This window comes from Arachis hypogaea, chromosome 12 (genome assembly GCF_003086295.3).
Source record: "Arachis hypogaea cultivar Tifrunner chromosome 12, arahy.Tifrunner.gnm2.J5K5, whole genome shotgun sequence".
Lineage (NCBI taxonomy): Eukaryota > Viridiplantae > Streptophyta > Magnoliopsida > Fabales > Fabaceae > Arachis > Arachis hypogaea.
Window position 1 is genome coordinate 1,494,931 of NC_092047.1, and position 23,816 is coordinate 1,518,746.

Below are 23,816 nucleotides of genomic sequence, written 5' to 3' on the forward strand. Positions count from 1 at the left end.
TGAGTTAAAAAATGAACATCACCCATTCGGGTACAGGATAATAAACATCTTATGTCATGAAACCACTCATCCTAAAAGTTTAAGGATCGAACTCTTGACTTTTCGGATCTAGAGCTCTGATACCATGTCATGAAACCACTCAGACATCCCTAAACCTCCATTATACACATTGTACAGATATTTCAGTGACTTCCTATACTTTTAAATTTTAAAATCTGTTAATAATTATTTAATTAATTAAAAATCTAAATTTTAAATTCAAATTTACCTTTTTTTCTTAAATCTTTGTTCACAATATACATTATTTCCTTATACTTTCTCGGTTCCTTAAACTCTTTTTTCTTTTGAAGTTTCCTACTATATATAATACTAAGTAGTAAGTACGTTCTATTTTTGATTTACAACAATATCTGTCTTTTCTTACTTAAGAAAAAATAGTTCAAAATATCTATTACTCTCCTATTTTAATTCAATAGTTAATAATGAGATTTTTCACCTTTAATAAAAATACTTTTAGTAAATAATTAATCTTGTTATCATACTTGATGATTTTATTTTTTTAAATAAATGTACAAATAACTAAATTGACATATAATAAGAATTGAAAAAATTAAAATGGAAGAATCTAATAAGATTTGCAAAATGAACTTATATGATTTTTTAAGTATTGAACATTATATTATATTGTGAGAAAAATGAAATGCTCTAATAAGATAAATATACGGTTTCAAAAATAAATAAATAAAAAAGCTTAATATAAAGGCATTGCATGCAATTCAGAAATTATTTTTAATATGGAAATAGAAATAGTATTTTGGTTGAATATTGATATTTGAAGTGTATTATAGTATTGTAGAAATTATTCAATATGCTCCCACGCGTTTCAACATGTCCCCACGTATTAGTCAATATGCTGGCACGTGTCCAACATACCTCACATATTGGTCAGGATGCTGACACGTATCCAGCACGCCCCCACGTATTGCAACATGCCCCCACGTGTTGACTTTTTTTCTACAAAATTCAGCCATCTCTAATTATACCAAATAATCCCATTTAAAAAAAAAACACCAATATTTTTTATATATAAAAAAAAAATCAGCCCATGCAATCATCATGAATGGTTTGAAATCAAAGTAATAAATAATGTATCTTCTGCAAAGTGATTTCCCTGCTAAAGTTGAATAAGATAAAATTTGCTATCTGATCAAACTGAATAACACAGATGGTGTGGTTACCACTTACCACCACAATGCTTAGACTTCAATTCTCTTCGGTAATCATTATTATTATTTTTCTTTAATTTCTAAGAATATAGACAGATAAATAAAAATATGTTTCAATTTTTAATAATAATATATATATATATGTCTCAAGATATAAGTGTTTTGTGTGTGTTTAATCCTTCTAAAGTTTTAAAGTAGAGACAAATAATACTTTCTCCTCTGTTTCATAAACGGTGATTAAAAAGGAAAAAGAAAATAGAGACAAATGAAAATAAGAAATATTTTGGTAATGGTAAAAACTTATATGAATTTACAGAATTTGTGTTATAAAAATAAAAACAAATATTTAAATTAAACTTAATACAATCAATAGTATATTTATTATTTTCCTTCAAAATACATCATTAATAAAAATAAATATTTTAAAACTATCTAAATATTACTAATAGGACAAATATTTTAAAATATAAAAAATTATAAACAAAACAATTATAATCAATGTATCTCTCTGTCTTTATAATCAGTATGTTAAGACTGAACTACCAAACGCAACTTATTAGTTAGTAGATACTTTTATTTTTTATTTTTTGGTAAATCACTAGAAAAACTATTTCCATAAGGAGTAATAACTATTAGTGTATTATATTATGGATATAAATAACTATTTGATAAGCTAATTAATATAAGTAGCTAATTATTAACTCTACACTTACAACACAAGCTGAGCTAGCTTCTCTTTTCTCCAACTAACTGAAATACACAAGTTTCAAGTATTCTCCACCTTCACTATGCACAATATATATTACATTAGTAAAAAGAGACAAAGAAATTAAAAAAACCTAAGAAGCACGGATATTTTGTTGAGTGATCATATTTGTCTCTTGGACACATTTTGGATATGATATTTATCGACACTCATCGATATACGTATTTGTCGTGTCCAACTGTGTCTTAATAAAAAAAAAAATTCGGACACACTAAGACACGCCTAAATACCATTACATGTCAGCATGTCCAGTCTTATTTTTAACATGTATTTCTAAAATGAGTTTAGAAATAATATATATTATTATTTATTAAAATAAAAAATATTTTAAATACCTTTATATAGTTAAAAGAAGACATTAAAAAAATTAAAAAATTATTTTATATTTTAATACCAATAAAATATAAAAAATTTATTATAATTTATTTAAAAAATACTTTATATTCTATATATATGCCGTATTTCGTATCTTATAAGATTTTAAAATTTGTGTGTCCGTATATTTTGTGTTGTATCATATTTCATGTCTGTATCAATATCCGTACATCATAAAAAAACTATTTTCTTATAATAATTAAGAAGTAAGATTTTAATTAAAATATAAAAATCACATAAAACTACTTATTTCAAAAACTTAAATTGACAGAAGAAGATATCATAAATCATTATATCTCTACTAAAGTGTATATATATATATATATATATATATATATATTGAAGTAGTATAGTAGTTACTAGCTAGTTAATTAGGTCCCTAGCTACAATTTTATTATGATGCTGATATTCATCAATCAATGAACATGTCCTGAAAGATATATGATAATTTGACGCATATGGCATGCATGGACAAAGTGCAGCCAGAGAGAGAGAACTTAATTGTCTTTTTCAAATTGGGTCCCATTAAACTAAATTATACACGTTCTTTAATTTGCCATTCAATTATTTTGAATGTGGCCAATGTTAGACACAGTAGGTAGTAATTTGAATAGAGTAAATAGCTAAAATCGTTCTTGAAAGATATTTCGATTTTTATTTTAGTTTTTAAAAGATAAAGTTAATCAAAATTGTTCCCAAAAGATATACGATTAGTCACATTAGCCTTTCCGTCAGTTAGATGATAACGTGTCACGTTAAGTGCCACGTGTCATATGAAGACGTGAAGGGCTAATGCCACGTGTCATGTCAGTAACACATGGTATGCCACATGTTAAATCAGTGATACGTGGCATGCCACGTGGCACTTAGCTTGAGATGTAAAAAAGTTATTTATAATCAAAATAATCCTTGAAAGTTCAGACGTAAGTCATTTTCATCCCTAAAATTTTAAAAATTAATCAAATTAGTCTTTATATAATTTTTTTATTTTTTCTTGATAATATTAAATTTAAAATATTTTTTGATACTACTAATTTTAATAGAAACGTAATTGACAATCAAAAAATTAGTAATTGTATCTTTTTTTCTTAAAAATTTTTCAATAAAAATATCTCTCTCCTTTAATTTTTGTCAAAATCTCTCTTATTATTTTCTATTCTAAAATCTTTTTCTTATATATATATATATATATATATTATTGAAATAAAGGTATTTGTTAACCTAAACAAAGTTATATGCTCAAAATCAAAATTTATGTATGTTAACCTAAATGAAAGTAATACCGTAATGAAAAAAAAAAAGATGTATAAATTTTTATTAACTTTGTTTAAGTTAACATACATAAATTTTTATTTTGAGCATATAACTTTGTTTAGGTTAACAAATACCTACATTTCAATTTATATATATATATATCCAGCAAAATGTAATAATGTAAGAAAAAATGTTTTAGAATAGAAAAGAATAAGAGATATTTTGACAAGAATTAAAAGAAGAGAGATAATTTTATTGAAAAAATTTTTAAGAAGAAATATACAATTACTAATTTTTTGATTGTCAATTACATTTCTATTAAAATTAGTAGTATCAAAAAATATTTTAAATTTAATATTATCAAAAAAAAATAAAAAAAATTATATAAAGACTAATTTGATTAATTTTTAAAATTTTAGGGATGAAAATGACTTACGTCTGAACTTTCAAGAACTATTTTGACTATAAATCATTTTTTTACATGTCAAGTGCCACGTGGCATGCCACGTGTCACTGATCTGACACGTGGCATGCCACATGTCACTGACCTGACACGTCAACCAATCATCTTGTGACACGTGGCATTAGTCCTCCACGTCATCATCCAACTGACGGAAGGACTAACATGACTAATCGTGTATCTTTCGAGAACGATTTCGATTTTAACTATTTACTCAATTTGAATATAGCCTTTTGAATTAGTAGTTTACACTGAAATATTGCATAAATACACATACATAAAATGTTTACCTTACTTTTTTTTTGGTTGCTCTTAACTTTGATGAAATGATGGGACGCACGTGTATGCTATTATATATGATGATGATGATTACTGGTGACTAAATTGGACCTTTATGTATTATGCATAAATGTTCAGATTCTTGCAGTTGTGTTAGTTTAGTGGGTCATCGATCACTTGATGATGATTTGCTTTTTGTTCTTTTATTTGACCATGTATGAACACAAAGTTATAATAGATTCATTCATCAAATATAAAACATATATTTTGATTAATGAATTTTTTGTTCAAGTTGAAAACAATTTTTTTGTTACTTTACCGATTAAACATACGTATCGACCAATAAAAATAGCAATAAAGATTATGAAACATATACTTAAAAACTAAATATTTTGTTAGTTGAAAATTGTTTTCTATCATCCTTGCAAGTGTAGTTGAGTTGGTCCGTGATATTTACTCATTTTAGTATACTAGATTTAAAATTATTTATAGTAGTGGTCATCTAAATTTAAAATTGGGCACCAATTTGATCCTTCGATCTATAACTCAGCAAATGGAATGCTGAAGTGGGATCCTTTCTGCCACGTGGACGCTGCAATAGCTAGTTGACGTGGCAAGATTTATATTTTGGACCTAATTTGGTACATGAAATCCTAATTTCTGCCCTATCTTCCTCCTTCACCTCCTTCTTCTGCTATTGTCACTATCACTCCCACAACTTATCTCTACTCGCCTTTCTTCTTGTTTCACTGTCATAGTCAATCATACAATCTTAAAATAATGCAGTCCCTAACCCATGCTAAGCTCTTGCAACAACAAGTCACATTGCAGGGCTTTCTCCACCACTTCACCCACCACTTCATCGCCACATACATCGCCCTAAGCTCCACCATCCGTGCTCCTCACCCCCCTTCGCCGATCGTCGCTCTCTATTTTTTGGCGGGATCAACTTATAAGGCACTCCCTTCATCACGGTCACGGGACCTTCACGGCGCCGTTGCCCTCTATTATAAGATGAAGGATCATGGGTGGACCCCTGACCACTACGCCTTCTTTTTTGTCTTTAAGGCCTGTGCTGATATTCCCTCTTTAATTTTCTGCCTGCACTTCCTTCCACACTGTTGTTCTACGATCTGGTTTCGACTCTAATGTCTTCGTTTGTAATGTTGTGGTTGGCATGTACAGTAGACGTGGCTCTGTCCAAGATGCACACATGTTTGATGAATTGTGCCAAAGAGGCATTCAGGACTTGGTTTCTTGGAATTCCATTACGTCTGCTTGTTCTCGTGCTTCTGAGACAAATATGACACTTCAATTGTTTGTTCAAACGACCACTCGTTATTGGTTGTCGTCAGATCTTGTGAGCCTTATTGACATATTTTTTGTTTCTGCTTTTGTTGGTTCTTCGATGTAGGGAAAACAAGTTTATGGGTTTGTTGTTGGGAGTGGGTTGGTGGATGATGTTTTTTGTGGAAAATGCTATTGTTGACATGTATGTCAAGTGTAGTAAGATGGATCAACAAATAGGGTTTTTAAAAGGACGAAGTTGAAGGATGTTGTTTCTTGGAATGTTATGATCACGAGGTATTCTCATACTAGAATGTTTGGGCTCTCTCTCTCTCTCCATAAGTTAGGAGAAGAAGGGGAGGAGAAAGATGCAGAAGTTAGGGTTTCATGACCAAATTAGGTCCAAAATACAAATCTTGCTACATCAGCTAGTCATTACAGCATCCATGTAGCAAGAAGGGTGTCATTTCAGCATTCTATTTGTTGAGTCATCGCTAGAAAAGGATTGAGAGACCAAATTGGTACCCGAACCTGAATGTGGAAGACCACTATAGATAATTTTAAATCTTGGAGATCAAAATAGGTAATCACGTGAATCTAGGGACTAAAATAAGAATTTACTATGAAGATTGAATTTGAATATAACTCTCTTCTTTTTATTTTTTCTTTCTTTGGTAGTAGTTTTTTGGATAGGCTTCTTTGGACGTTTAGAAAGCCCAAAGAGTTCTAAAATGTCAAAATAAGCCCAAGCCTAGAAACAAAAGCCCCAAAAAAATTAAAATTTGGTTGGGCCTTTTGGCCCACACCGCACCCATAAAAAAAATTAAAACTTGGTTGAAAATACTATATATTATATATGCAAATGAAAAATCCCATGCACACAAAAATACAAAATAGTAACTCTTAGTCTCTTACTAAATGAAACAATCAATATACCATTATTAATTAATAACATACATATTTTTTTAGGAACTGATTGAAGAATTATTAGTAATTAAACTGAATAATACGTTTAGATTTATGAAAGTGTCACCCTTATATATCCCTTCCATCTACCATATATTTTCATTATCTCTAATAATTTGCATAATTATAGACACATAAATGAATACAGGAATTCTTGAAGTGCTTCTTGTTAATGCTAAAGGAATTAAGCACACAAACCTTGTTGGTATATATTTCTTTTTCTTTTAACTCAAATTTAGAAATTTTCTTTGCTTATAACTAATTTATGGCATTATATAGGAATACCTTCCTACTATGTTATTATTGAGTGTGGGTGTCAATGTCAAAGAAGCAAAGTTTCAAAAGGTTAGACTACCTTAATTAATTAATTTTTCTTTATTTCCGTAGTGATTCTAAATTCTAATTAAATAGTAACCTGAATAATTAATGGTGATACAGGGAAACATAAGAAACCTTGGTGGAATGAGAAATTCATATTTGATTTCTCATCTTTGGATTATAAAAATTCAACCTATCTTAACTGCACAATCATGGACACAAAACCCTATAGACATGGTGGATTTGTGGGTGAAGCCAAGTAATTAATTAATTCATCTCATGCATATTTTTTTCTTACTCTTTATTTGATGTCTTAAAGTTAAAAGGTAAATTCTATAGTATTTATAAATTGGTGTCTAATTTTGGTTTAATTTATTTTTTATGATAAATTTTAAATATTTAATAATTATTTATTTTTATATTTTTAAAATTAAATATTAATTTTTTATTTTTTTAATAAGTTAAGTAAACACTTTTAGACATAATAGCAATCACCAAATTAAAAATCAAACAACAAACTTTATAGAAAAGTGTGTAATAATTTTTAATTTTAATTGGTATTGTATTATCGAAAATGTTAACAAAAAATTTAACTAAAAATAATTAGAATTTATTTTATATAATATTTATTAATTATTGTTAGAATTAATAAATGCTAAATATGTGTCAGCAGATTTTTAGTAGATTGACATTTGAATATGTGTCAGTATATTTATAGTAAAAAAAAGTTTAATTATTCTATTGGTCCTTATAATTTCGCAAAATTTTCAATTAGGTCCCTATACTTTTTTTCTTTTAATTGGGTCCCTGCACTATTTTTTTTCAATTAGGTCCCTCTTAACAGTAATTGATTTAATTTTATAGGGACCCAACTAAAAAAAATTTGGTGCAGGGATCCAAATAAAAGAAAAAAAATGTAGGGACCCAATTTAAAAAAAAAAATTGGTGCAAGGACTCAATTAAAAGAAAAAAAAGTACATGACCTAATTAAAAATTTTACGAAACTATAAGGACCAATAGAGTAATTAAACCTAAAAAAAATTACTACCTTTAGTGTAACATCCCAATTTTTTGAATCAAATCATTATTTAATAACTAATTAATTAATTAAAATGGTAATGATTTAAGATTTGAATTTAAAATTTAAACATATGAAAGCACTAGTGGTAGTAAATCTCTAACCGACAATAAAACAACCTTTTAAAATATAGTCATAATTAATTCTACATTTGTTAGATTTGAATGATATTTAGTTATATGAAAAGATAAGAATACTAGCTCTATTCCTTAAGTTCAGTATAAAATCAAATTCAAATTAAATTAGATAGATAAATCGGTTACGAGTTCAGAGTAGAAAATCGCGCTCTTATCAGCCAGCCTGATATACTAACAGTATTTCGGGAATATCTCAAGCTGTGGTTATCCGATTTACTTCGTTTAAGATTCGTTTTAAAGCTCATTCAATTCTCTATAAATTTGTCTCTAATAGCTAATTCCAAATTCCAAACGTAGAAAAAGTTATAGGGCTCACAAAGTGACGATCCAGATTGAAGATTTCATCTAAATGCCTCCTAACATAATCTGCACATGTCCGAGAGCTATTTGATCCTTCCTTTCTCATTCTATACCCTTTTTCTATACAAAACATTCTAGTATACACAAAGTCTAGCCATGAAACAAGTCTCTCTTCACTAACAAAGCGCATCTATTTGCATCGGAATACCTAGCGGAACTTCACTCGAGGTAGGGGGTTTTTGTGCTAATTTTTATATGTCATGTTTTAAATGTTTTCGAACATAGATGTTAGCTTTATTTGCATGTCATGGTAGAATGTCTCTTTCCTTCATACGCTTTATGTATTATAATAACAATCTTATGTGCATTAAAGAACTGAGGGAATGATCCTTCGGTAAGGGAAGGTGACCCCCAAAGACAAGATAATCGAGATGATCCTTCGGTAAGGGAAGGTGATCGAATCGAGATGATCCTTCGGTAAGGGAAGGTGATCGAATCGAGATGATCCTTCGGTAAGGGAAGGTGATCGGCAAACTTTTGGGAACCTTCGGTAAGGGAAGGGGACTCCCATCAATTTTATATAATAAGATATATTTGTTGATATAACTCTTTTCTTGTGTATGTCTAAATAATATTGATTGTAAATTGAACTGAGGGAATGATCCTTCGGTAAGGGAAGGTGACCCCCAAAGACAAGATATCGATATGATCCTTCGGTAAGGGAAGGTGATCGATCGAGATGATCCTTCGGTAAGGGAAGGTGATCGCCAAAACGTTTGGGATAAGAACCTTCGGTAAGGGAAGGGGATTCCCACTTTTTATACCGGTTTGAGCTCAATACCTTCCATAAAAGCTACGAGAAAAAGTAATGAAAAGTACAATGAAAGTGTGATCATGATTGTTCTTCTTTTATCTTTTTTGATTTATGATTATGTTTATTATTGCATTCAAAGATCATTCTTTTATCCAAAGTTCCTTTTTGAAATCTATGATATTCGTTAATGTCTTTATTTTATTAAGATCTATTCTATTTGACTTTTCTATGCCAATGTTACTATTGTTCTCTTGTTTATTATTTATTTTGCCTCGCTTTATGGCCTATGAGAACATCATACCAAGGTTTGTGAGTTTACATTTATATGTTTTAACGCTATAGGCATTTTGTATGCATTACACATGTCATAACATAAGTAAATGAGAAGCATCTAAAAGTCACACCACTCCGACTAATCAAGACTTTTGAAAATAATAATTGAACAACATTGCATCATCACTGTTTTTACTTTAAAAACTCGGAGTGGCTGGGGATGGATACGATGACACCATATAGATAAAAACTACTGAGAAACTTTTGTTTCTCACCCCTCTATCCGTACCATCTTCAGGAACGATGCAGTACGAAGCAATACAGTTGAGGTGAAAAGACAGGTGCACTAGTAGGAGCAAGCTACCGAGGATGTAGATACAAAACATTAAACGTTTACTTTAAGAAGGAAGAATATGCGATTGTTTTAGCCATAGTTAAACAAAATAAGAGAATTAGGATTTCCTATGTGTTTTGTTTTATCCTTTTTGACTGATTGCAATTGTAACTATGATGTTTTCTTTTTTATTTGGTATGAGTAAAGCTTGTCATTGTTGTGCCTTCATAGTTTAGCACACTGGTTTTTCATGTTAGTATTCTTAGATTCACGTATATTTTTCAACTAGTAACTCTTCTAATAAAGACTAGTTATTCAAATTTTTTTTATATAAATTATTTCATATTTGTTTTAAAAAGAAACAAAATTTCACATAGATTTCAGAATATCACCTACTAAATATAATCCAGATAAAGTTAATCTCAGTTTAAAAGTATTAGGGTGTTACATTTTGGTATCAGAGCAATTTGATCCCACAGGGTGCTTGCAAGATTAATCTATTACCATTTAGTTATAATTAGTGTTATACAGTGAAATCTTTTCTATGTGATGAAATTAGATTAGAAATATTTGATCATCTAATAGTAAAAGTTATTGTGCTCTTAAATGTTTTGTTTGAGGCTTATTGTCGTAATTTTGTGATCAAAATGTATAGGTGTTACAGGTCAAAACATAGATTGTCTAAGAACACTCTACTCATACTTAAAGACATAGCAAAATGCACATGAGACATTCTCAAAAAAAAAAAAAAAAGCTAGAAAATTATATTTTTGTCACATTATATGCTTAGCATGTGTTTTATTTATCCTCTCATCTTCATGTTGTTATATGATGTCTTTGTTATCATGATTATCGTTTTATACTTTATTTTCTTATTTTATACGCATACATTTTAATCATTCAAATTCTTTCATATGCAAAATCCATCATCTTTAAGTCTTTGTAATCGAGAGTACATGCATATTCTTATGTTTTTTTTATAAATTCTATTTTTATAATTATTACTACTATCTCGCAAGCCATTTAAGCCAAGAGTACATGTATTTTTATAAACTCTATGTGATTATTTAGTATGTCCTATTTGATCAGAGAAAAAAAAAAAAAAAATGAAGCAACTGACTTGCATGAGACTAATTACCTTTACTTTTTCGAACCCTGTTTATTATGTTTTTACTTAGCTTGATTGGACATTAGCTTCCTTGATTAGTTTTTTTTTTTTCTTTTCTTCCTCTTTGGTGTTTGAAAAAAAAAATGAATGAAATTATCTTTCATGTGAATCTATTTTATATATAATCATATTAAACTTAAACGTTTAATTCACATTTAGTGCACTTAGTTAGTTCATGATGAGAATAGAGAATAAAACTGTTTTGTAACTTTACTTGATTTGATTGAATGTATGGATTGATTGAACTTATGTATGTTAGGAACTATCATATATTCCTATAAAAAAAAAAAGGGCAGATAAAAGGTAGATAAAACCTACTAGGATAAGATGAGATTGATTAGTATGTTCTTAGAAGAGGCGAATTTTGAGGACAAAATTCTTTTTTTAAGGGGGTGAGAATGTAACATCCCAATTTTTTGAATCAAATCATTATTTAATAACTAATTAATTAATTAAAATGGTAATGATTTAAGATTTGAATTTAAAATTTAAACATATGAAAGCACTAGTGGTAGTAAATCTCTAACCGACAATAAAACAACCTTTTAAAATATAGTCATAATTAATTCTACATTTGTTAGATTTGAATGATATTTAGTTATATGAAAAGATAAGAATACTAGCTCTATTCCTTAAGTTCAGTATAAAATCAAATTCAAATTAAATTAGATAGATAAATCGGTTACGAGTTCAGAGTAGAAAATCGCGCTCTTATCAGCCAGCCTGATATACTAACAGTATTTCGGGAATATCTCAAGCTGTGGTTATCCGATTTACTTCGTTTAAGATTCGTTTTAAAGCTCATTCAATTCTCTATAAATTTGTCTCTAATAGCTAATTCCAAATTCCAAACGTAGAAAAAGTTATAGGGCTCACAAAGTGACGATCCAGATTGAAGATTTCATCTAAATGCCTCCTAACATAATCTGCACATGTCCGAGAGCTATTTGATCCTTCCTTTCTCATTCTATACCCTTTTTCTATACAAAACATTCTAGTATACACAAAGTCTAGCCATGAAACAAGTCTCTCTTCACTAACAAAGCGCATCTATTTGCATCGGAATACCTAGCGGAACTTCACTCGAGGTAGGGGGTTTTTGTGCTAATTTTTATATGTCATGTTTTAAATGTTTTCGAACATAGATGTTAGCTTTATTTGAATGTCATGGTAGAATGTCTCTTTCCTTCATACGCTTTATGTATTATAATAACAATCTTATGTGCATTAAAGAACTGAGGGAATGATCCTTCGGTAAGGGAAGGTGACCCCCAAAGACAAGATAATCGAGATGATCCTTCGGTAAGGGAAGGTGATCGAATCGAGATGATCCTTCGGTAAGGGAAGGTGATCGAATCGAGATGATCCTTCGGTAAGGGAAGGTGATCGGCAAACTTTTGGGAACCTTCGGTAAGGGAAGGGGACTCCCATCAATTTTATATAATAAGATATATTTGTTGATATAACTCTTTTCTTGTGTATGTCTAAATAATATTGATTGTAAATTGAACTGAGGGAATGATCCTTCGGTAAGGGAAGGTGACCCCCAAAGACAAGATATCGATATGATCCTTCGGTAAGGGAAGGTGATCGATCGAGATGATCCTTCGGTAAGGGAAGGTGATCGCCAAAACGTTTGGGATAAGAACCTTCGGTAAGGGAAGGGGATTCCCACTTTTTATACCGGTTTGAGCTCAATACCTTCCATAAAAGCTACGAGAAAAAGTAATGAAAAGTACAATGAAAGTGTGATCATGATTGTTCTTCTTTTATCTTTTTTGATTTATGATTATGTTTATTATTGCATTCAAAGATCATTCTTTTATCCAAAGTTCCTTTTTGAAATCTATGATATTCGTTAATGTCTTTATTTTATTAAGATCTATTCTATTTGACTTTTCTATGCCAATGTTACTATTGTTCTCTTGTTTATTATTTATTTTGCCTCGCTTTATGGCCTATGAGAACATCATACCAAGGTTTGTGAGTTTACATTTATATGTTTTAACGCTATAGGCATTTTGTATGCATTACACATGTCATAACATAAGTAAATGAGAAGCATCTAAAAGTCACACCACTCCGACTAATCAAGACTTTTGAAAATAATAATTGAACAACATTGCATCATCACTGTTTTTACTTTAAAAACTCGGAGTGGCTGGGGATGGATACGATGACACCATATAGATAAAAACTACTGAGAAACTTTTGTTTCTCACCCCTCTATCCGTACCATCTTCAGGAACGATGCAGTACGAAGCAATACAGTTGAGGTGAAAAGACAGGTGCACTAGTAGGAGCAAGCTACCGAGGATGTAGATACAAAACATTAAACGTTTACTTTAAGAAGGAAGAATATGCGATTGTTTTAGCCATAGTTAAACAAAATAAGAGAATTAGGATTTCCTATGTGTTTTGTTTTATCCTTTTTGACTGATTGCAATTGTAACTATGATGTTTTCTTTTTTATTTGGTATGAGTAAAGCTTGTCATTGTTGTGCCTTCATAGTTTAGCACACTGGTTTTTCATGTTAGTATTCTTAGATTCACGTATATTTTTCAACTAGTAACTCTTCTAATAAAGACTAGTTATTCAAATTTTTTTTATATAAATTATTTCATATTTGTTTTAAAAAGAAACAAAATTTCACATAGATTTCAGAATATCACCTACTAAATATAATCCAGATAAAGTTAATCTCAGTTTAAAAGTATTAGGGTGTTACATTTAGAGTAGTTCTACCTTTGTTGATAGGTGAACGTCTCCTTTATCTTTAGAATATGTTTAGATCCCCTTTTAAATGAGTGGAAAGATAATAAGAGATATTTCAAAAATCGATTACTTATTCAAATAAGCAGAACCAAATCTCTGTGGTTATGACTCGTGTGCAACCTCTATAAAATCGAGTAAAAGAAACTACCTTTATTAAATAAATTTTTAACTTTTTAGATCTGACTTTATATTTTGGGCAAGATAGAAACTATAAATTTGGGCATTTTTTTTTCCTAATATTCTCGTCATATATATATAGAGAAACCTTACTCATAAGTAATTTATTAACAAATGTTAACACTTAATTCATTAATTATTGTTTTTTTTTTCGTTCTTTGTAAGATATATATTGTGAAATTAGTTGTTTAGTGGTCTTCTTATCTCTATATAATTTCATATTTATGAATCTTATTTTGAATTCATTTTCCTACAAAGCAGGGTTTACATAGGTGGATTAATCACTGAAGGAATTAAAGAAGGACATATAGAAATAAAACCAGCTCCATATAATGTGGTCCTTGAAGATGACACATACCAAGGACAGATAAAGATTGGATTAAAATTCTTTGCAAATGTAATAATAAATTTAATTCTGCTTTTATTTTTTGTGTGTTGAATTTAATTATCGAAATGAAAATCAACAATTAATTAGTATTTAATTTTTTGCAGAAAGAAAATTATGAGTATGCGAATGTGATGGGGAAAGAATTCATTGCTCCGAAGAAAGAAACAAATTCAATTGTTGGTTCTTTTATGAAGCTATGGAGGACAATATCATGGTGGAAAGTATTGCTTTTCTGTAATAAAAAGAGTTCTAATTAAAGAGAAAGTAATAAAGAGAAATTAAGATTATCATTTAATTTTGATAGAAACTATAATGGCTGCTACTATTTGTTAATTTTTATAAATCGAAAATGTTTAGTAACTAAAGAAAATCAGTAAAAAACAGACATAACTTATCTTACTTAGCCTTATTTATAAATTACCAGTTTGAACACGTGCTTCAAGACTCATGTAATGTCCTTAATTTGTTTTGAGTTTTTATAACTAAGATATTTCAACTCTATACTTTTACATTAATAATTAAAATATTTGACTTTCATCTTTGGTATCTCAAAATTCATGCAATTAACAACACATTATAATTAGATTATTTTCAAGGGTAATATCCTCTTTAGTTTCTTTATTAGCTAGGGAATTATGTGACTAGTTTTCGATTTGTATAGTACGTGACTACGTGTAGATAATAATAATAATAATAATAATAAATTAACAGCTTCTAGCCTTCAACTAATTAATAAATCATGTATGATTATAACACTTTAATTTATATATTTTATCTTTTTCTTTTAAGTGAAGGTAATTGCATTACTTTAAAAAAGTGATACAAAATCTAATATGAAATTAAAGAAATAGAAGTTCACTCTCAATTGAAATCATAAAACTACAAAAATAACCAATAATTTTTTTCTGGTGACAGAAAAAGAAACAAACAACAACTAAAAAAGGAAAAACAAACAAAAAAGAAAGTAGTTTTACTGGATACTACTTTCAAATTTTTTTTAAGACAATGAAAGTTCTACTTGAGAAAAAGAATTCTCATTATCGTCTTTGTCATGATATGTGCTATTGTATTTGTATTTCTCAAGATCAACCGGAGATCAGCACGTTATTTCTAAGACATGATATCTCGGATTTTCAACATCAAAGGATCAATAAAACAAGAGCAATTATGTACATTATTGACAATAATAAAGACCTTCACATAGTCTGTCTCATATATAATATTTCTTTGTCTCGAGTTCCAAACTAAAAAAAAGCTTCTCTAAATAACAAATAACTCTCCTTACAAAATACTATGACTCTCAATTGTTTCCAAATAGCATTATTGATACCTTTCCTTCCAATCTCTGCAAACACAAGCAAAACCAACACAAACACCATTGCCAGAATAGTTAGCATCACAATTAATTTTAAATGTACTTCCAAAAAAAATCCAAAAATCACTAATAATAGAGGAACCAATAAACTAAATAAATAAAAATATATTAGAAAATTAAAAAAATTTATCTTCTATTCATTTTCTGATAAATTTTTTTTTACTAAATTCGAGATCTGACAAATATACTTCTACCGATATATTTTATCCTTTTCCTTGTTTGTTACACATACTAATATTTAATTAATTTAATTAAACATAATGTTGAAACATCCCTATACGTGCATGCTATATTAAATAGTTTTGATTTTTAATATATTGAGGTAGTGAATACCGTAATTTCATTGTAGGTTGTTAGACTGTTAATTTCTCATCCAGCAGCATTGAGCCAAATGAAGACAATATTTTGAGAAATGTGGGTTGCACGTCTTTGAACATCTTTGTGCCTCCCAAACCCTAAAAATAATAACAATAATTGTTCACATGAATGCCTTTCTAACTAACCCTTACTTATACAATTATATAGGCCAGCTACTTTAGTACTATTAAATTTCAACCAACAAAATAGAAAATAGCCACTGGGATCCTATTTTCTAAATATTAGTTTCAAGCTTAGATAGGTTTTTTTATTTTTTTTTCATAAATATAAATTATTAGATACAGACAACTAATATATATATATTACTTTAAACAAGAATGACTTATTCACACAAAGATTGACTTATTTACATATATTTATTTATATATAATATCAAATTAATCACATTTATTTATATTTATTTACGTATATTATTTATAAGTTTTTAATGTATATTTAATATTTTAAGATGTATTTAGTATGTATGATAATTAATTTTTAGTATATATATATATATATAACATACAAAATGTCAGCTACTAATCAATTATTATAGGAATATATTTAGTGTTCATAAAAAGAATTTGATTATGTTAGTAAAAGTATTTGATTATTTAATTATAATATATTTGATTATTCTACTTTAATTATTCTAATTATTAATTGATTATTTTGTTAAAAAAATAAAATAATATGTATAAAGGCTCTTTTTTTTTTGTTAAGGTGGATTTTTGTATTAAGATGAATGTACTATGTATGTACTAGGGGAAATAAATGAGTATTGAAAGCTATTAAAATATTAGAGAATCATTGATATGTGTAAATTGAGCATCTTGATTTCTAGTTCATATGGTTCACATGCAGCCATTTCATTCAATCTTCACCCATAACTCATCAACCTGTTTTGTTGACCATAAATCCTTGTTAATTCATCTTTATCCTATCTGAAAAACCGGCGTATTATAAATTTATAATAGTGTTTTATAGCCTGGGAAATGAAGAGAATCTTGCATGGTAAATTTCACACAAGTTAAAACTTAAAAAGAGTAATAATAAAATAAGAGTTAAGAAAACCGACAAAAAACATTTAATATTATCAACTACCTAAACAATTAGTGATTCAGGTCAAAGTACAAAATAATGCAATCAATTTACAGCTAATTTAATCAACTTCGGTTGGTCGAGTGATCAACTCACTCATGACTCGTCTGTTTAAGCAAGTATCGAAGGTTCAAATTCCGTTTTGTGCATATAGTAATCTATTGGCTAGTGACAAATTCTTAAATAGAGTTCAAATCCGTGATGACTGACGAATTAGTCCTTACCCTATCGGACTAGAGAATACTGTGGCAACCAAAAACAATTTACAGCTAGTCTTAGATAATAAAATGTAATTAAAAATTCATTATTCTTGTTATTATTATTATTACCAAAAAAAAATTATGATAATTTTGTATAAGCCCATAAAAATATAACTCTTAAATATATGTTCTGTTTTACACGTTATAATAATGAGTACTTGTAACCAATGCAAACAAGATTAGAATAGTATTTAATGTTATGTCTAATCATACATATAATCACATTTTATGTCTTATTCTGCTCCTATACAATGATTTTGGACATATCTGCTACTAGCTTTTTCTTCTTTCTTTGGTTTCTTAGCTTCTGAGTCCTTGAAACAAAGCTTGCTTTCTTATTCTGGATAAATAAAGGCACAATCACTGAGGAGGGAACTGTTTCAAATGATGTTTATCTAAGCTACAGTTTCAAATTCAAAACCAAGCACAAATAAATTGAAAAAATAAAAGGTAACATGAAAAAGAATGTTGGGGACCGTTGCTTTTTAATTATTTTTAATGCTTTTGTTCCAACGGTTTAATTATTATTGGTCTTGAAGTTTAAAATTTTTTTTTAACTCTTTTTTTTTTTTAATCAATGTTCATTCTCACAAAGTTCTCAAACCAGACAATGCTTTATTCACATACACTTTACTGCATTCTACAGCTGAATTATTTTTAGGTCTCTTATAGCAGGAACATTCTTTGTTAGCTTTTGCTTTTTTGTATAAACAAGTCATGAACATACATGTTGTCACCTTTTTCTTTTAATATAGCACCTTTTTTCCTTTTTTGTTTTGTTTTGTTTATATAGCTTTGATTGCAATGTAAATTTTTTATGCTAAGCTTTTATATCATAGTATGACACACTACAAACTCAAAATATGACTCAACTTTCATGATTATGTATTTGCAGGGTATTGAGAAAAATTGAGCATAGATTAAGTTTTTGGATTTAGATATGGAAAATTCATCAAATTTTGATGAAAGTTCTGATTTGGGGTATCAGCAATCAACTTCTTCTATGGATCAAAATGATCAAAGTACTGAATACTCTCCATTCAGTGGTGATTCATTTGCATATTGTAGGAGTAACTCAGAGGCCTCAAACTTGTCATCATTAGAGCCTGTTGATGACAATCATAGTTTTGCTAGTAGTGATCTTCAACCTTCGCCGCCTTCTCGGTGGATTGCCGCCGCCACCATGAGAACCGAGTCTAGTCATCATCATGGAGCTGCTCTTTCAAGTCTTGGAGGAATGAAGAAGAGGATGCATTCACTAGATAGTAAATCTGATGATCTTGATCTGCTGGAGTCAGGTTGGTTTACACAACTTTTTGTTAAACTTCTATGAAAAATATTTTTGGTTGGTTTTAGTCTACATTTCTTTAATATTATTATGGTCCTTGTCACAGATATTATTTAGGGACTAAGATTAACTACACACATTTTTCATAAATTTGTTATATTTGCAGAGGCTTGAAATGATAATGAAGGAAAGATTTGCATAAAATTATCATAAATGATCCTTAAAAAGAAACCTCAAAAACTTATATTTCTTATTTTTGTCCCTGTCACAGCATAATTCAGGGACTAAGACCAGGTATGCACATTTTTCTAAAATTGGGGACTTAAAAACAAACTACACCTTTTCATGGACTAAAACAAAATTTTGGTATAATTTCATAAACTAAAATATATTTATCTATGAAGAAGTTTAGTTTTGTAGAAATTAGCTCAATTGTGTGGTCACTTGCAGAGCTTGAAATGATGAAGGAAAGATTTGCAAAGCTTCTATTGGGGGAAGACATGTCTGGTGGTGGAAAAGGTGTATGCACTGCAGTTACAATCTCAAACTCCATTACTAACCTTTATGGTAATAAATATCTTTAATAGAGGCAATATCTTACTTTGGTAAATGTTATTGTTTTTCTTCCACTAAACATGTTTTTGGTTGGGAAAATTCTGCAGCAACTGTTTTTGGACAAAACCTGAAGTTGGAGCCTCTGAAGGCTGAGAAGAAGGCCATGTGGAAAAGAGAAATGAATTGTCTTCTATCTCTCTGTGATTACATTGTTGAATTTGCTCCAACTGCACAATGCTTAGATGATGGCACAATTGTAGAGGTGAACTATAGTTATATTTTCATTTCTTTTTTCTCTTTTCTCAACCAACCGTTAGTATCTGATATCTGCTAAATTAGTTGAAACTAAAGTTAATCCTTTATCATAATGAACCTTTTATGTGCACTTTACCATCTATACCTACAGAGTGTACAATTCAAGGATATGAACAATGTTTTTTACATCTGGTTATGTGTCCCAGATGATGACAAGCAGACCAAGATCAGATATTTATATCAACCTTCCAGCTTTACAGAAACTTGACACATTGCTTATGGTAAGAAAATACACCTTGAATTTGCTTCTTGTGTTTGACAACAATGTTTTCCTCCCAACATTTTTAAGGTTATGAACAATGTTTTTTATATTTTGACAGGAAATATTGGATAGTTTCAAGGATACTGAATTTTGGTATGCGGAACAAGGGAGTATGTCGGGGAATTCGTCTCGGTCACGTGCCGGATCGTTTCGAAGGGTGGTTGTTCAAAGGAAAGACGAGAAATGGTGGTTGCCAGTTCCCTGTGTTCACCCTGGTGGCCTCTCTGATAAGTCAAGGAAGCACTTGATTGAGAAAAGAGATTGTGCAAATCAAATTCATAAAGCAGCCATGGCAATAAATAGCAGTGTTCTAGCAGAGATGGTTATCCCTGAGACATACATGGCAAATCTTCCCAAGGTTAGTCCTCATTGTTCACATATAATTTATTGAGAGTTCACTAAATTTGATCCTGATGGCAATAATGCAACTTTGTTTCTTCAAGAGCTATGTTTAATAGTAGAAAAATAGATAAAGACACTATCAAGGACAAACAGTTAAATTTTCATGTCAATTATCTTTTGGCCTTCTTTGGAAGTTACTTAGAACTACATTTGGCATAAAGGGTTACATCTACAAATGCATGACACTAGCAAAAATAAACCAACAAAATCTTCTATACACATTGAGTACATGAGAATGCATTTCCATTTCATTTTATTTGACTTTTTTATCATCAATTTGTTCAGAGTGGAAGAGCATGCCTAGGGGACACAGTTTACCGCTATATGTCTTCTGCAGACAAATTCTCACCTGATCACCTTCTTGATTGCCTTAAAATAAGCTCTGAACATGAAGCACTTGAGCTGGCAGACAGGGTTGAATCTTCGATGTACACATGGCGGCGAAAGGCTTGTTTAAGCAACTCAAAATCATCATGGAACAAAGTGAAGGATCTCATGGCCGAAACCGACCGCAAAGACAAGAACTTTTTGTTAGCTGAGAAAGCTGAGACTTTGTTGTTCTGCTTGAAGCAAAGATATCCTGAACTTTCACAGACTTCCTTGGACACATGCAAAATTCAATACAATCAGGTGAGTTTAACTATGTTCAAATTCATAATATAATATGCACTGAAAAGTGGTTGGTTGCTACTTCAACTCACCATTGCCTTCATTCTGGTATTGAGTCATGGTATATACTTTCTTCGAATTAAAATATTTGTCAATTTGAACATCATTGAAAGATGGATGTATCTAGCAACTAATTGTCAAGATATATTGATTTTTCAATGTACCCTGAAGAAAAGGTAGAATCGTAAAAAAGGAACAAGATGAAACTGAGCTAGACAATTTGACAAACACCTAATAGGCTAATGAAAGTGATGTTGTGCAGGATGTAGGAAAAGCAATACTAGAAAGCTACTCAAGAGTTTTAGAAGGCTTAGCATTCAACATTGTTGCTTGGATTGAAGATGTTCATTGTGCAGATAAGTCAATGAGAAACCAACATGTATAGAAACCAAGATGTTCTTCCATTCATGTACTTTTGTTTTTTCTCTTCTGTAAACTATAGTCTTTAAAACTTAGGTAGCAGATGATTGTATTATTCAATGGTAATCAAGTGTACCTGTATGAAAATTAGTTCTTTAACATCACATCAGATTACTATTTTCATATTCAGTTCAAAAGATAACAAGTACTATCATCATTTGAAAATTATTGTTGGATAAAATGGTCAAAATAAGCATAAAAATGGAGAATATTCAAATAGACGAGCTCAGTAAAAAAAAAAAAAATTTGCTTCATCACCAAATAAAATTGGTTAGAATACGTGATAAAATAAAATAAAATATAATAGAAACCCTGTAAATTTCAAAAGTTGTCACGTATTATTATTAATTTCAGTATTCAGTTATATTCTTAAAATGCGATAGAAGATTAGAAGTGCATATAAAATTCAAACGAAAATATTTTCGGGAGCAATAGGAGTATGAGCTGCGAATACTGAATAGTTTAACCCGCGAATCTGAGTCTCTAGGGTTTCACTTTCCCTTTCTCTTTCTTTTTTCTGATTCTTAATCTCTTTCATCTCTTTTCTGCTAAATCAAATCAAATATCTCGCATCGCTCCTTCGATACACCGCCTCCCTCTTCACCTTTCGCCCCTGCGGTTAGTTCTTATTCTTGTTATTGTTTGCTGAATGCGAATCATATATTTTATCCTTCAATTCTCATTTTGTTCTTTTCAGATGATGCTATCGTCTCTTCTTCGATAATTGTTTTGGATTGTTACACTTGATTTGCAAATAACGCTGTCCATTAATCCTCGGAATTTAATCTGTATGCATGTATTCTAGTGGAGAAATTGAAAGGAATGGAAATAATTTCATTGAAACTGTTAAGAGTATCAAAATTAAACTGGATCGATTGTTATTATGCTGCAGATCATTGAAGAGAGGTAATTTCTGACCGGAATGGCATTGGTTGTGATCTGCGGGCAACCATGCAGTGGCAAATCGAAAGCAGCACTCTGTCTAGCTGAATCTCTCAAAGAATCCGAAGTGAAGTACCAAGTGAGGATCATTGATGAAGCTTCCTTTCATCTTGATCGCAATGAGAGCTATGCAAATATGCCGTCTGAGAAGAATCTGAGAGGAGTGCTTCGCTCTGAAGTGGATAGATCCGTGGCCAAAGATAATATCATTATAGTGGACTCTTTGAATAGCATCAAGGGTTATCGATACGAGTTATGGTGTTTGGCTCGTGCAGCGGGGATTAGATACTGTGTTGTTTACTGTGACGTGGAGGAAAACAATTGTAGGAAGTGGAACGAGGAGCGCAGGGAGAAAGGCGAAGCTAGTTACAATGATACTATCTTTGATGATTTGGTGAGGAGGTTTGAGAGACCTGATAGCAGAAACCGGTGGGATGCGCCGTTGTTTGAGCTATGGCCTCACAGAGATGGAATAGACAAGTCTTCTGCTGCCATTCTGGATGCTGTTTCATACTTGACCAAGAAGGTGGATTCCAAAACCAGGGATGTCAAGATATTGCAGCCTACTATTGCGACTCAGACAAGTCGTTTTTCGGATGCGAATTCTCTGTATGAGTTGGACAAGGCAACACAGGAGGTGACAAACACTATAGCAGAGGCGCAATCACAAGCTCTTGGTGGACCTCTTGTTGGTATTTCTGTGGGGAAAGACTTGCCTACTATCAATATTTCAAGGCCAGTTGGGCTGCCGGAGCTTCGCAGGATGCGGCGAACCTTCATCAAACTTACGGGCCAAACAAGTTTAAGCGGGCCACCACCTCCTTCGGATGCAGACAGTGCAAAGAGAATGTTTATTGACTACTTGAATAGGGAATTAGGAACTTCTTGAGGAAACATTTTGGGATCAAACTTCATAGATTGATTGGGATAAAAACAGCTGCAATATTTTTGTACTACTAGATTCTGGGCTATTTTATGTTTTTTTAGGCTGTATTTGGAAGGGAGATGAAGACAGACTAAAAGATAGAGACTAAATTAAGTTTTTTTTATTGTGTTTGATGTAAAATATATTTGACTAAGTTATGTCTATCTTAGTATTATGTTTACTTGTTTAGTTTAAAACAAATATGGGAATTGAGGAGTAAATTTAGAATTTAAGAAGTTAAATGATAATATTTTTAGAAAGAAATAAAATTTCCATCTCCGGTCTTAGAAATGTTAGTTTTAAAAATTCAGTTTTCTATGTCCTCAATTTTTGAATTTGTATTTTTCTTTTAAGTTTTTCATGTCATTTTTCATCTTGACAAACTAAGCATTAATTTGTCTAAATTCCATTTAAGATTTTATCTTTGACTAAGTAAATAAATTACTATATGCACAAGTTAAAATTCAAACTCCCGAACTTATTTATCAGACTAATGAGCTATGCTCTTTTCTTTTGTACTTAATGTCGAAAATCAAAACGTCTTTACCTTCATATCAATCATCATCATT

General features: G+C 30.2%; 3 protein-coding genes and 1 long non-coding RNA gene across 4 annotated transcripts; 3 read left to right on the forward strand and 1 right to left on the reverse strand.

Annotated features, from left to right (window-relative positions):
• The first annotated feature begins 6,751 nt into the window (after positions 1-6,751).
• LOC112729045 (elicitor-responsive protein 3) lies at positions 6,752-14,633 on the forward strand. The gene is made up of 5 exons (XM_025779421.1): positions 6,752-6,818; positions 6,893-6,958; positions 7,052-7,190; positions 14,250-14,385; positions 14,481-14,633. Exons 1-5 carry the CDS (start codon positions 6,752-6,754, stop codon positions 14,631-14,633), a joined length of 561 nt encoding a protein of 186 aa, XP_025635206.1.
• Positions 14,634-17,690: 3,057 nt separating this feature from the next.
• Positions 17,691-21,537, forward strand: LOC112726263 (rop guanine nucleotide exchange factor 3). Its single transcript, XM_025775585.3, has 8 exons — positions 17,691-17,919; positions 18,365-18,767; positions 19,208-19,324; positions 19,420-19,574; positions 19,774-19,848; positions 19,948-20,247; positions 20,577-20,921; positions 21,223-21,537. The coding sequence occupies exons 2-8, from the start codon at positions 18,410-18,412 to the stop codon at positions 21,343-21,345; spliced, it is 1,473 nt and encodes a 490-aa protein (XP_025631370.1). The 5' UTR covers positions 17,691-17,919; positions 18,365-18,409; the 3' UTR covers positions 21,346-21,537.
• LOC140177182 (uncharacterized) lies at positions 20,373-21,227 on the reverse strand. The gene is made up of 2 exons (XR_011868988.1): positions 20,993-21,227; positions 20,373-20,886 (listed from the first exon to the last, which is right to left on the reverse strand). It is a non-coding gene; the product is annotated as an uncharacterized lncRNA (long non-coding RNA).
• A 168-nt stretch (positions 21,538-21,705) lies between the features above and the next one.
• LOC112726264 (protein KTI12 homolog) lies at positions 21,706-23,448 on the forward strand. Its single transcript, XM_025775586.3, has 2 exons — positions 21,706-21,998; positions 22,273-23,448. The coding sequence occupies exon 2, from the start codon at positions 22,303-22,305 to the stop codon at positions 23,209-23,211; it is 909 nt and encodes a 302-aa protein (XP_025631371.1). The 5' UTR covers positions 21,706-21,998; positions 22,273-22,302; the 3' UTR covers positions 23,212-23,448.
• Positions 23,449-23,816: the final 368 nt, after the last annotated feature.